This window comes from Balearica regulorum, chromosome 7 (genome assembly GCF_011004875.1).
Source record: "Balearica regulorum gibbericeps isolate bBalReg1 chromosome 7, bBalReg1.pri, whole genome shotgun sequence".
NCBI classification, from domain to species: domain Eukaryota; kingdom Metazoa; phylum Chordata; class Aves; order Gruiformes; family Gruidae; genus Balearica; species Balearica regulorum.
The window spans coordinates 36484309-36498331 of record NC_046190.1 but is presented as its reverse complement, the minus strand read 5'-3'; the positions used below and the strand labels follow the sequence as shown (position 1 = coordinate 36498331).

At 46.5% G+C, this 14023-nt stretch overlaps 1 protein-coding gene across 6 annotated transcripts in view; it reads right to left on the bottom strand.

Moving 5' to 3' along the window:
• Nucleotides 1-13611, bottom strand: part of MACROH2A2 (macroH2A.2 histone) — a 28424-nt gene extending 14813 nt beyond the window's left edge. The window contains exons 1-3 of one of the 6 annotated variants that reach the window (XM_075758925.1): nt 8793-9598; nt 8524-8664; nt 6351-6583 (exon numbers count right to left, since the gene is read on the bottom strand). In XM_075758925.1, the coding sequence (XP_075615040.1) occupies nt 6351-6522 (172 nt within the window). In that variant the 5' untranslated portion in view covers nt 6523-6583; nt 8524-8664; nt 8793-9598. Of the gene's footprint in view, nt 1-6350; nt 6584-7055; nt 7207-8523; nt 8665-8792; nt 9599-10209; nt 12292-13278 lie in introns of those variants that run through there. The other 5 variants (XM_075758930.1, XM_075758924.1, XM_075758929.1 and 2 more) reach the window with 5 other exon arrangements.
• Nucleotides 13612-14023: the final 412 nt, after the last annotated feature.

Here is a 14023-nt window from a genome sequence, read left to right as displayed (position 1 = left end):
TGCAACATCAAATCTGGAGGCTTCGGCTATCGCACTGTCTGCTGATAGTAACAGATCCCTAAAGAAACTGCTTTACATTTCAAGTAGAAACATCTTTACAGCTGAGGTTACCGAAACTCTAAGACGACCAGTCTGAGAATATAGGTCCTATGAGAAAGTCCTATACTTTAACAAGCTCTCTTGAAATCAGGCATCTTGATATTCTCAGACATAAGTTGGTTCTACTTTACGTGTTCTTGGCAGCAGGCATTCAGAATTAAAGTGAAATCTGAAATAATCTTGCTTCCCTCAAGATTCAAAATCCACAAAGATGCCTCCACACTGGAAACATAACTTCAAAATCAGACATCTTCAGCACAGATGGCTACAAGCAAACTAGCTCATTCACGCACTCCAGTTTGCCTTGGCCTCAGACAGACATAGAATGCTGGTCAACAGTAATGCCCAGAACTACCCACTGACTCTACACAACACCTAGTATTTTTAAAGGAGCCTTTTCTCCTGTTTGATAAGCACTTGGGACAAGGGAAGAACATAACTGTCCTCTAACAGCCACAGGCAGCAGCCAAGCTATGACCTGAATAGGATTACACCTTCTCGTCCTGTGACATACAGGAAAAAGAGGTTTCTTTAGCTGATGGATCAACAGATTTGGAGTGTCTGGGAACTAAAAGCATCCTAGCCAGGCCAAAGCTATTTGTTCACTTGAGCTCAGTCTGTTTTTGTGAAGTGCTCAGCTGGGCTGATAAGAAAGATATACGAGACCTAGTGATAGCAGAATTGAAAAAACTTCAGACAGGTTCTCTTGTTTTCTACTTCCCTTTTAGGATAAGTTGTGACAGTTCCCGTTACGCTACCACATACAAATCTACCAATAATAACTTTGCTCTGAAAAAACATATCCAATGATGGGAATCCTTTGTCCTCCATGTGCAAATGGAAAAGTATCTGTTCGATCTGTCTCTTGACTACAGATGAATACAACAGACAGAAGAGTATGCCAGTTGCTGTCCTTTGAAGGAGGAAGTATTTGCTGGTGGTGTGTTCTGCCCTAGTTTAGAGAAGATGGCTTTCCATTGACATCTTCCATGAGTTCTTCTGACCAGCACACCATTCACATGCCTTCTGCTTCCTAATCAAGAGGCATCTGTATTCTTTGGCTACATTTGGGGAAGGTGCATTATGGGACACATGCAGTTGATGTTTGATTTAAATTGCAAGGACTGTAGTCAGCCCCGTGCACGCTCAGAGCATAGTCTGGCATGTGTCTGTTGTGCAGCCCATAAATCCAATGGGACCGAGGCCAATTTTTCATGAAGTTTTAACTCTGAAGCCAGTTGTGCTGGTTTTGGCTAGGATAGGTTAATTTTCTTCATAGTAGCTGGTATGGGGCTAGGTTTTGGATTTGTGGTGGAAACAGTGTAGATAATACAGGGATGTTTTCATTATTGCTGAGTAGTGCTTACACAGTCAAGGCCTTTTCTACTTCTTATACCACCCCACCAGCAAGTAGGCTGGGGGAAGGAGGAAGGGGGAGGACAGACACATTGACATAAAGCCCTGCTTTCCTGGAGATGGCTGAACACCTGCCTGCCAATGGGAAATGGTGAATGAATTCCTCGTTTTGCTTTGCTTGCGTGCACAGCTTTTGCTGTACCTAGTAAACTGTCTTTGTCTCAACCCATGAGTTTTCTCACTTTTGCTGTTCCAAATATCTCCCCCCATCCCACTGGGGGCAAGTGAGCAAGCAGCTGTGTGGGGCTTAGCTGACGGCTGGGGTTAAACCATGACACCAGCCCAACGCTGTTCCAGCAAACACAACCTTCTGAATAGGAATTAAGCTGCAGATTTGCAACATTATTCTCAAGCCTAACACATAAACAGCATAGACAGATTAATAAAAAAAAAAAAAGCCTTAGAACACTGATGAGATCTTCACATTAGCTAACTAGTTGAGGTAAAAGTACCTCATCTTGAGATACATTGCAGCAACTGCGGGCTCTAACAATGGGGTTGATAAGCCAAAGCACAGATTCAGCATTGATAATGGCTGTGGGGTGCAGCCACAATCTTGCATACAAAAGGAAAAAATGGGGATCTAGTAGCTCGTGACACAAAACATATACCAAAGCCAAAAGGCATGCGGCAACTGGGAATAAGGATGCTCAAGATGTATATGCACCATCCGGATGATGTTAGTCAAGAGGCTCAGTGCTTCCGGGCAACACAAATACAGACCATCACAGGAGAATCACTGGTCCATGCTAGGCCCTGGATGAATGCAACCAGGCAGCTCTGGTCCTGTTTGACCCTTCCAGCCTCATCCACCTTGCTTCTATCCCAAGCCATGACTTGCTTTCCCAGCTCCACAGCCCCTCTTCTTTCCTTGGCAATCCACACCTGAGACTTCATTCTCAGTTGCCTTTCCTGGACAGTCTCCATTTCTCCATCTGCTTTTCTCAGTTGCAGTAATACTCAGGCTCAATCTTCCTTTCCAGGTTCTTCATTATCAGCACCCCCTCCATCCAATCCTTGCCTTATGCCCTATTTTTCCAACTTACTCTCCAGCTTCCTGGCAGGATTTTTGGACACTCCTTGCCATTGATTTACCAACTGGTCATCAGTTCATCTCTCCTCACTAGCCAGATCCATCCACAGCTCTGTCTCTAACACCAATATTCTTCTCCCATAACCGTCATCTCCCCAAAATGTTATGAGCTGTTCTCAGTCTCCTTCTCTGAGCAATGTGGAACCTGTTCCCAGTCTGCTTATCCAGGTAATTCCAGCTTGGCCTTCCCACCTCACAGCCAGTAAATAGGATTAGCCTCTCCAACTCCTGTTCACGTACTCCCTGCCTCCAGTCCCAGACCTCTTGCCACCTGCCTCTGCGCAGCTTTTGCCTTCACATCAGAGACCTTCCTCCCCTGTGCTGCCCAGCACCACTGAGACCACAGAAAGCCCACTGCCTGCTCTCAGTGCTGTGACCAGGAGCAGCCAGGGACAGCAGTGACAGGGAAAGTCCTTCTGAGCACCTGTATCCACAGGCAGCACATGCAGCCACTGTGAGGAGTAGCCCGCCTGCAGTCCTGTCACAAGGAGCTGAGAGGTTGAGGCATGCTCCATTGCTCTGGGGGGACAACGCACAGGCAGTCTGGGCAGCACCAGGAGCTGAGAGAGGTCGGAGCATGCTCAGTGAGGACCAAGTCTTTGGAGATTTTAGCTGTTAAAATCAAAAGAAGTCTCTGCTGAGTATGAGCAACCTGGTTTTTTTTCCAAAGTTACAGCCTGGCAAAAGAAAGCAGAGTTCTCTGAGATGGCAGAGACCACCCTTCCCCTTTCATAAAGCACCAAGTCTCTGCTCAAACACAGAGAAGTGCCCAGGCATTGAGAGGCAAAGTTCTCATGAATGCTTTAACTTAGTAAAAAAACATGGTGCAACTTGCTTCTGTGAAACAGTTAAAGAACCAGACTCCCTTAGTCCCTTCCTCCCAGATTTAGCCTGAAGCAGTTCCCCTGTAAGCAGGCATTCGGCCTGAGTAGCCATCATTTCATAGTTGCAAGTCCATGAGAGAAAACTGGAATTTGCAATAGGAAGTATTAGATAACGTTAAGAAATGTTACCAGTTTGCTATATAACACCCTCTTTGGCCTTGGAAAACCACATTTTGTTTGTAAAGGCCTCCCAAAACCACAGACTATATTCACATATACGTATTAGGAATAACTAGATCAGCAGGGTTAGATGTTGCAACACTAGTTTTTAATTGAACTATCCACCTTTGTAATCTTTTCAAACAAAACTCTGGATAGGGCACAGAAACTTTGGTTTGGAAAGACAAGCAATAGATGTTTGCTCAGAAACATTACTCCATTCTATTACAATATATACAGGGTTGAGACAAGATAGGGTTCTCTCTCTGCTGAACCAAGCAGCCTAAAATAGCATTCCCTTACAATTTATGTGGGCCCCCAGCCTACACATCTAGCAATTTTCTTGCCTGGTTGACTACACATTCTTTTTTTTCCCTAAATCAAAGCGTAAGCCCACACATAATCTGCCCTTACCATATTAATGATTTAAATTAAACTGCACTTACTAGCCAGAAGCAGAGCCAAGATATACACTGTTCTAGTTCAGATATTAGGTAAACAGTGCTGTATGTTATAAAATTATGACCATAATTCAGTCTGCACTACTGAAGTGCTCCTATACCAGATGTGCTGTTGACAATTTATTACTACACCTTGTAATAATTGCCACAGCTCAGAACAAGCATCTCCAAATGTTTATCCTAGAAACTCCTTTGAATGCTTGCATCCCTGTGGAGTGGGAAAAGAAAAAAAGTATTCCTCCCCAGGCTGAAGGTCAACAGAGTCATTATGCAGCATGCTATTCAGTTATAAAAGTTAGAGCAAATTCCAAACCCCACGTAATACGGTTTTCATCTTGCAATAACCAAACATCCAGAAGTCTGTAGATGATTTCTAAGTGATTTGCAATTGATGATAAAGCAAACATGCCTTACTGTAGAGAAATTCATATTTATGACATTTCTGAAGAGGCCTGAACCACCACTAGAAAACAAACAGGCCTACCAACAAAAACAAGGTTGAAAAATCACTGTGGTAGAGCAGGGGAGCTACAAGAGCTACGAATCCTCCATCCCACCCTTCCCTCTAACTCCCTGCAGTCTCTGAAGCATCCCCGCTGAATAGCGCTCCATGTTGCTGACAACTAAACAAGCTCTGCAAGTCACAGACTTCCCCATGGCACAACTGCACCAGCTCCACTGAGAGATTTCTGCAGTTACAAGACTTCATTCTTCACATATGAAACTGTATTGTGCAAATATGAGTATACATATGTTCTTAACGAAGTGAAATACGTTCTCTAAAATCACTTAGAGAACTGATCTTTCTCTATGATTAAATGATCTTAATATAAACATGTTTGTTCTTACACAGTAAAAAAAAAAAATATCAAATGAGTGGGAGAGATGCTCACCATCTTGGATTTTGATTCTGCTTTTCAGTAGTGTTTTGTTTTATTTTAAAACCAGCTCCTTTTCTGGACTTATCTCTTGAAGGAGCTGGGGGGTGAACATAAATGCAAGCTTAAACATTTTGTTTACATTTCTTCCACATAAACAATACTTTTTCACTCCAACTCCAGAAGTAGCCTCAAAAAAAAAATACTAAAAAAATCCATTCTCATCTTGCAATTAATCATCACAAATGTAGAAGTTTCTGTAACATGTTATTAGACATCATCAGAAATTTAATTTTAATAGTGAAATTATCACTATTTCAGATTTTCTCCATACCTTTGAAAGAAAATAGTGCTTTTATTGTCTGGTAGCTAGAACAAGCTTTCATGTGTAAAAAAGACAGCAATATTTACATAAAGAGTGGCTCACTGTTACATGGACAACCAGGCTCCATGCAAGCTTCTTCCATGCCACTTTGGCAATAAACTGTGCTCCTGAAACACAACCCGCTCAACTAATTCCATCCAGGCTTGTGACTCCTCACAGATTCTCTAATGCACCTCAGTCTTGATCTGTAACACCTAAGCAACCTGAACCAGAATCCTCTCTCCACCAGGCAATGTAACAATTTGCTAAGGTGCTATTTTCCACAATTAAACAAGAAACTGAGCAGACACAATCATAGGACAATCTGAAATATTGCAATATATCACCATGTGACACCTGTATATTGCAGTGTATTATATCACCATGTGACACCTGCCCCTTCCTCTGAGGTCAATTTCAGAAAGGAAGGGAGAAGAAAACTTGGAGTATGTGGGAAGATTTAAACCCTGAAACAGTTTCTTTATAACACTTAGACAAGCCAAAAGCATTTTTAAAATACAAATGAACAACCTCCCTATTTCATAACACTTTGATGCTATAATGCAAGGAGAAATGCACCCAGTGAAACAGAGTTTCTTCACTTAAAAAGCACAATAGACATACAAGGTAGGTTTGCGCTTTTTTTTTCCCCCCCATCTCTTCTGTTATTCACATCCAGGTGTATCAAAAACCTAATTCATACCAGTTTTCTCTTGGACAGAAACTACCTAGATGTGACTCCTCACTCTGCAAAGCAATAAAAAAAATAATCTTTCCAGCTAGTGACCAAGCATAGTGCTTCTAAAGGAGAAAATTTCCATCCTCAGCCTCTTCAAGAAGCAAATTAATCTCCTTAACATTTTAAGAAAATTTCAACAAATCCTGCACTTGCAGAGCCTGATTTTCAGAAGTGCTGAACACATTTGTATCCCATCCCACAGATATCCCTGGCTTCTGTGTGCGATCAGCACTTCCAGGATCAGGTTCTCGGTTTACCTGCTAGGTACTCTATGACGGCTGCCATGTAAACTGGTGCTCCAACACCTATCCGGTACTTGTATGTTCCTTTCTTTAAGTAGCGCATCATCCTCCCCACAGGAAAAATAACACCCGCCCTGCTTGAGCGTGAGAGTTTGGACATTTTCTTCTTCCCACTTCGGCCCGACATTTTGCAGCTTTGTGCTTTTCAATTTGCTGGTGATTCTTATCGCCTTGCTGTAATCCAAAAGCTGCAAGAGAAAAGAAACGGGATTGGTGTTCAGCATGGGAGAAACATCTTTATAGATTATCTTGTTCTTCCTGAAGAAAAAAATCCAAACCCATTCTCAACACCTGTTAAAGCTGAGGCATTACTCATTAAAAGTTGGATAACTGGAACACTTGCTATAGCTTTTCTTTTGACTACTGCACTGTCACTGTAGCAATATCACAGAAAAAGTGGTTTGGAGAATATAAAATAAAAATCAAACACACATTAAATGAATCTTTAAAAAAAAAAAAAAACAACCACAAAACCAAAGCACGCCAAGGCAGACATCCACAGCATGGAAGATTTCCATGCTCATTGTTAAGTTTAGCAAGTTATAAACAGCTGAGAAAAACTGGCACAATGGACAGCATTAAACAAGCTGAAAAAGAGATACTGGTGCCACCTATAAGTAGAGGAAGTCATACTGCTCGCATAGGAGAAGATAAACCTACCTACAAACACGCTGCTTCGTCACAGGTCTTTTATACAAGGAATTTCAATGCATGGCTGCAGAGGAGAACCAGGCAAGCGGCTATTCTTCAAGCACCTCCCCTCACACTGCTCTGGCCTCAGGAACTGAGCCCGGGGGGCCAGCTCACAGGCTTTACCGCTTTCATAATTTTCCCTGGATCACCTTCACAACAGCTCCTGGGACCCCCAGAAGCCTTCCTCCACAGAGCTAAGGGGAGGTCTTCAATCATCTTAAAAGGCCTGGGTACCAGGTTTTTCTGTCCATCAAGCTCCCTGACAATGTGTTTTTTCCCTTGCATTAAGAGGCAATCTAGTCAATGCATAGGAGCAAAGAAAACAAATCTCATTTTCTCTCCTTGTTTTTCTGGCAACTGTGAGATTTCAGGTAAATGGATGACAAACCCCGGAGTCAGTCACTCCAAAGTGTGCATGCGGTCATAGTTACACCCCCTAATTCTCATTATCAGTCAATTAACAGGGAAGTTCTAACTCTGTTTACAAAAATTGTTTTTAACTCCATTTTAATAGCTGCGTTGGTGGCCTAATTATGATCCTGGTTACTCCTCTGAAGTAAGTGAAAAGCACGTCTGCCACAGATGGTATTTCTGTCAATGAAGGTACAGCTACTTAATTCACAGTATTCATTCACCTCAAAGAAACAAAAGGAGAGAGATAATTGGAAAAACATTATGATGACTTTAAGTGATACTGTTAAATTTTATCACAATCTGCATTTTAAATAGACTTTAAAAAAAAAGTCTTTGGACACCACTGCAAGCCCTTGAGAACAATCAACATTCATCTGAGGAGGGCACAGGAATCTGTGTTTCATTCTTATCCTGCTTATTACAAATCAAGTGCATATACAAGAGGGTCAGCTGTCCCATACAAAGGCAGACATTCACAGAAACCAGCTCATCCGTAACAGCCAAAGTCAATGGTGGGTTTCTACAACAACCTAACCTGAACACTGGTTTCACTTACAATATCAAGGAAGTAAAATCACCACAGAGTCTGCACAGATCTAAAACCACGTGGTGTGTCCTTGTCTATCAGACAGATAAGTTTTTCTTTCTGCGTGCAATATATTACGTGGGCACGATAACAAAAATTGGGAAAGATTAAACCAGTAACACTACAGGACATGGACAGCTCAAAATTGATGCTGCTCATCATCCCACTCAGAGTTCCCTGCTGCAAACTGCCAGCATGGAATCATGACTGGTGGTAAAAGAGTTCATAAACTGCTGCTTGTAAGTGTGGATTAAAGGCAATGGCCACTTCAAACAGATTCAAGTGGAAAACATTCCCAAGCAATCCATTAATTACATCAGTGAGGAGTAACCAGTTGTGTAGGACAGGGAAGAATTGCTAGGAAGCAGCTCTGCTGATTAGGACCAGCAGGTTACAGCAAGGAGGAAAAAAGAGAACTGTTGTGGAATGGCAAACCTTGCACCAAGGTGTACAAGCAAGAGAACTGCCAGCGCTGAGCTGAGGAGCTACCTTCTACCGCAGATACCACGCTTCAGGCATGTGTGGCAATGAGTATCCAGAGGAGGGTGAGAAGAATGATCGGATGTCTGTCACAAACTGAAAAGGAAGGCAAGAAGAAGTGTGGCGATATGATAAATGGTCTTTAGAGATGTAAAAGGCTGCCTCAAAGGTGGATGGAGTAACTGTTCTCTATAGAAGTGACAGGAAAAGAGCAGGACTCTTACAAGAGCTGTGTAGCAGAGAAGAGAACGGAGCACTGGACTCAGACAGGGAGGTGGCAGAATCTTCCCACCAGGACAACTTTAAAACGGTTAGAGAATATATGTCAGAAACGGCACAGGCAGCGTTGGACCTGCCTTGAGACAGGAGGCTGGACGAGGCAATCTTCCTCTAGCCCTCATGCTCAATGAAATTTGCAATTTGTGACAAACCCTTTAGAAACTTTCATTTTCATATTATGTTACTGATTAACCTTTATAAAACGTCCTTTTCAGTTCATGATAACTGACATTCAAATTAATGAATAAACATAGGCTGGGAATTAGGTTTCTAGCCATCAGAGGGGCAAACTTCTGGAGCAGCCTTTTCTTATGAGTAATATGAGCAACAATAACTCATTTTAAGGTGGAACTTAATAAACACATGCACTAGGCTACGATCTGATTCCTGCAATACCACCAGGCCAGTTTCATCACCCGAGAGTTTAGTCCTGCACTGAAATCCCTACAGAGAGCCACGCTGAAAGACTACACTACAAACAACCACGTATCAAAATCACATTAAGCTAACCTCTCATATATTTGCTCCCATAGTACCAAATCCCAACTGCGTGTAAATCAATGAAAAAAGCAACATCATGAGGTTGCATCCACAAAAAAAGACTGTGGCTGCACTTGATCTGATAGAAAATCAAAACCTATTTGTATAACTAAGCACACTGCTCTAGGGCATGCTGTTGCATTCTATCCATTTCTGTTTAATTAATCACTTCTAGCTCATTCTTCTGTTGCCTCACTGAACTTTCCACCTCTATCTCTACGCCTTTCGCAGCCACCCCCCTCCCCTCTCACAGCAAGTCCCAACCATTTTTTCCCCTGCTGCCAAGGCAACCTTTGGAATCCCAAAACATTTTTCCAAATACACTGCAGGTAACAGATCTGGTATGTTTGCAGAAGTTTGTGAGAGCCTAAATACAAAAGAGGCTTCAAAACTCACTCTCTTTCTCTTTTTTGCAACTCACATAGACCATGGTATAATGGGAAGTGACATGTACAATGGCATGTTCTTGTCTTGTATCTTATAGGAGGTGATTTTGGGTAGGAAAAGCAAGCTATAGCATAGTCACATCTACTAGAAAACAATTCCTGTGGACCTGGACAAAGAAATGTGGTATGCTGGGGCTGCTAGCTATCTATGCTAGGCACCTTGGAGGGCAGACGCTAAGGGAATGGTTCACAGGCTCAAGTGACTGTCAGCCTTTGGGATCTTGAAGCTCTCTCGCACAGAAGAGCTACAGCTGGTCTGCAGCAAGGCCCCAGGGGTTCGGGGCCTGCCATGTCATTCCTCCCAGAGGCAGGGGTTTTGGTTTACCTTGGAGGACACACACCAGCTCTGCCCTGACATGTTACATCATGCACTCACCTGAACTGCTCCAAAGCTGCAAATAGCTGAAGAGCTACAAGTTGAGCACTGCTGTCCTAATTGTTCTCTTCGGATGATACAGGTAAGCAGCCAGGGCTTATCAGTTGAAAAGGACTTAAGTCTACCCACGTTAGTTCCCTCACCGCCAGCTGATTCATCGTTTCTATGTTCGTCCTTATAAACTACAGTCTCCACAAAAAAACACAGCCATGTCATTTACGTGAAGTCCATCCTCGCTGAGTTAGAACTGCATCTATATCTGGCTACCAAAACATCATGAGGCTTGGGCAATTTAAAGCAATTAATGTTTCCAATCCCTTAATTGGTCTCGGCACACTCCTACTCTGCCATGACTCCAACATCCCTGTGTTGCTATGGGGAATTTAGTAGCTACCAGATCCCCCAGAGCTCTCTACAATACAATGAAAATACGGTAGACTTTTGCAAGCTGGGCCTTCCTCTGTGAATTAAATCTTCTTCAGAACGCAAAACAACCAGCAATATTTTCCTTCTGCCTGCTGGAAAAAGAGCTCTACCTCCTTGCCACTCTAAGGAGGGTCCTTCCACTACAATGCTACCACCCTGTTTTCTCCACCATGGTTATCTGCAGAGAGTGATGATTGCTGGACAAGGACACTGGAACAGACTGCCCTGGGACACTCCTCTTGTTGTGGTACAGTTTACATCCCACACCACATCCCGATGGATCAAGGTTCACCAAAACCACTTTCCAGTCCTTCCTACACAGATGCTCAGAAGAATAAAATGATCACCTTTAGGCAGTAAGTACACACATAATTTTTAGAAAACTAAGAATAACCTGCAGACACAGAAACAGACTGTGACCTCCAAGCGAGCCTGAACTTGAAGAGCTGGTCAAGAAGTAGTTTCAAAGATTAACATGTCAAGATCTGGCAAGAAAGCATGGATGCACCTCAAAGTTCACTATGTTAAAAAATGCCTTAAGATACACCAAATCTAAGTTTTTCTCTAAAAAAACCCCAACAGAAAACAGTAAAAGAAAGTAAGCTAAGTTTGCACAACATAGCACCAAAACTTTTGCAACACTGGTGGAGAACAGTAAACTCTAGCTGTTGCTTTTCACATCCCAGATCATACACAGGACAGAGGCAAGCTAACAGCTATACCAAATACAAAATGCACGCTAGCAACTAGCTATCACTAAGTATTTGAGCAATAATTAGGTAAATTCCCAGTCAGATTAAAACAGCTGGTATTGCAGCTTGTCCTTCTGGACTTTACAGGTGGCTACAATGTCATCTGGCAGACTAAAATTTAGCAAACAGTGCCAAGCACCCTCCCACAGACAACCAGAGGTTCAGGAGCAGACACCAGAAGCTCACACAGGCTAAAACAGTCAGGCACAGCTGGATGCCAACATCAGTAGCGCAGCTTACAAAACTAACATCCAAGTCTTTGCAAGGCTTCGTACCAGAACCATTTCTACCAAATTTATTCACCAGCGATGCCTTGGGCACCATTTCCAGGTGGTTCACACGTGCTTGGTGTCTGGCAGTCTTGACTTCCACGCATTGAGAAAACTTGAACTCAGCAGGGAAAGACTGAAATCAAGGACACACAGGACTATCAGCACACCTGCACTTTCCTCATCGCCAGCTTAAGGTCTATTTGAACAGGTAGGAGTTAACAAGCAATCCAAAGTCTAGGGGTCAACTTAAGACTGCACACTCATATACAAATGCCCCTTTGTGAAAATAACTCAGCAGACCTAAGGCAGAAGCTTGTCACCTGAATAAACCGGTAAGACACAACCAATGTGCAAACATAGCTCTATTCAGTGGGAAGCCTCCTGGACTCAACCTACTCCAAACCAACAGACGCAGAGCACGTTCCCACTGAAAGAAGCTTCACGGGCACTCTGAAGCCAGAAAAACCCGGGGATCCTTGCAGAGGCAGCTTCCCCTCACAAACCGTAGGGGCTGACCCCCCACGGCACAGCAGGCTGAGGGGACAGGCCTCGGCATTGACTCACACCGATTCTTCTATGACCTTGCTGAGAACTGCCGAGCTCACCGAGGCCAACCCGCTCACAGCCAGACCCCCAGAGCCACCTAAAAAAGCCAGACAGACCCGTCCCACCGCGGCCCGTCCCGAGCAGCCCAACGCCGCCCACTGAGGAGCGCGGCCGTTACCGGCCACGGCCACAGCCACGGCCCCACCCCACGCACGCGTCGCGCACACCACGCCGTTGCCTGGACACAGCCGCCCCGCCCACTCCCCCTCAGAGCAAGCGGCGCGCGCACCCATTGGTTGCCCGCACCGCCGGGAGCGCGGCCCGACGTTAGCGTGCACCGCCCCGCTCGCTGATTGGCCAGCGCGCGGGCCACACCTACGCGAAAGGCGGTCGCAGCAGAGCCCGGGCTAGGAGGGAAAGCGCCGATTGGCCAGAAGCCGAAGAGCGACGGGAAAGGGGCGGGGAAGCGCGGAGGCGCCGCGTGCGCGCTCTGCTGCCGGCCGCGCAGGCGCGCTGAGGCGCGGCGGAGGGGGGGAGTGGCCGTTGGCTTTCCCGCGCAAACGCTCCCCCCCCCCTTTCCTTCCCCTCAGCGGGGCTCGCTCCCGCTGTCACGGAGGCTTCGCTCGCCGCCTGCGAGGGGCGGCGGCGGCCGCGAAGCGCGCCCCCGGAACGGGAAGTGCCTGCGGCTTCGCCTAGCTGCGGGGCTGAAGGGGGAGGGAGGCAGCGCACGAAAGCCGCAGGCCCCCAGGGAGGTCTCGCGCCCCCACCCCGCCCCCCGGGGCCTGCCCCGCGCGCCGCCGCCGCCTCGCGCCCTAACCGTCGCCCGCGGCGGTTCCTCCCCACAGCCGCACCCCCTCCCCACACGCCCCCTTCCCCTCACGGCGGCCGGTCGCTGCCCCCGCCCCGGCCATGGCCGGTCACTCCCGGGCGAACCGCGGAGAAAGGCAGCAGCGGCGGGAGGAGGAGGAGGAGGAGGAGGAGGAGGTGGGTCGGGCGGCTGGGAGCGGGGAAAGGGAAGGAGAGGAGCGGGCCTCGCCGCGGCCCCGGAACCCCCGCGCCGCCGCTCCCCTCACCTGCCGGCGCCCGCCGTCGCCTCCTTCTTCTCTTCCCTTCCTCTTTTTTTCTTTTTCTCCCCTTCTTTTCCTCCTCTCCTTGCCCCCCCCTCCTCCCCCCCTTCCCTTTTTGGCTCCCCCACCCCCCGCCCGCACCCTTGCTCCGCCTCAGCCGCCGGCTCTCTTCCCGTATTGTATGTTTCAATGGCGATGGCGGCGGCTCTCCTCTTGAGGGGGGGGTGGAAGGGGTTTCCTCCTGCTCCGCATACCGCCTCTAGGAGGAGTCACTGCAGCCCGGGCCTGCAACAACCCCCCTATCGCTGCCGCCCTCCCAGACATCGCGCCGCTCCTCCTTGCCCGGGCCCCAGGGCTGCTGCTGCTGCTGCCGCCTTCCCACAGGCACCCCCCTCCCCGCCTCTTCCATCACTTCCCCCCCCTCCCCTCCCGCATGCTCAGGAGAGAAAGGGCTCCCCTGACCCCAAGTCCCCAGGAGATGCTGTGTTTGCATTAGTCGGGAGCATAAAGGAAGAAAGCCCGGCTTCCCATCCTTTCCCCGGTCACAGGATGAAGGAGTTTGGAGACGTAGAGGTTTCAAGGCAGTCCCAGCTTGGTCTGATGCTCGAGGATAGGTTTTGAGGCGTCTTCCGCCCACCCTGCTCCGTTTTTGTGAGGAAGGGAGCCGCCCATCCCTATATCCCTTGGGCAAGGTGACCTGTGCGTCTTGGTACGGTGCACCTAATCCAAATGTTCCAGCATCCCCAAACTG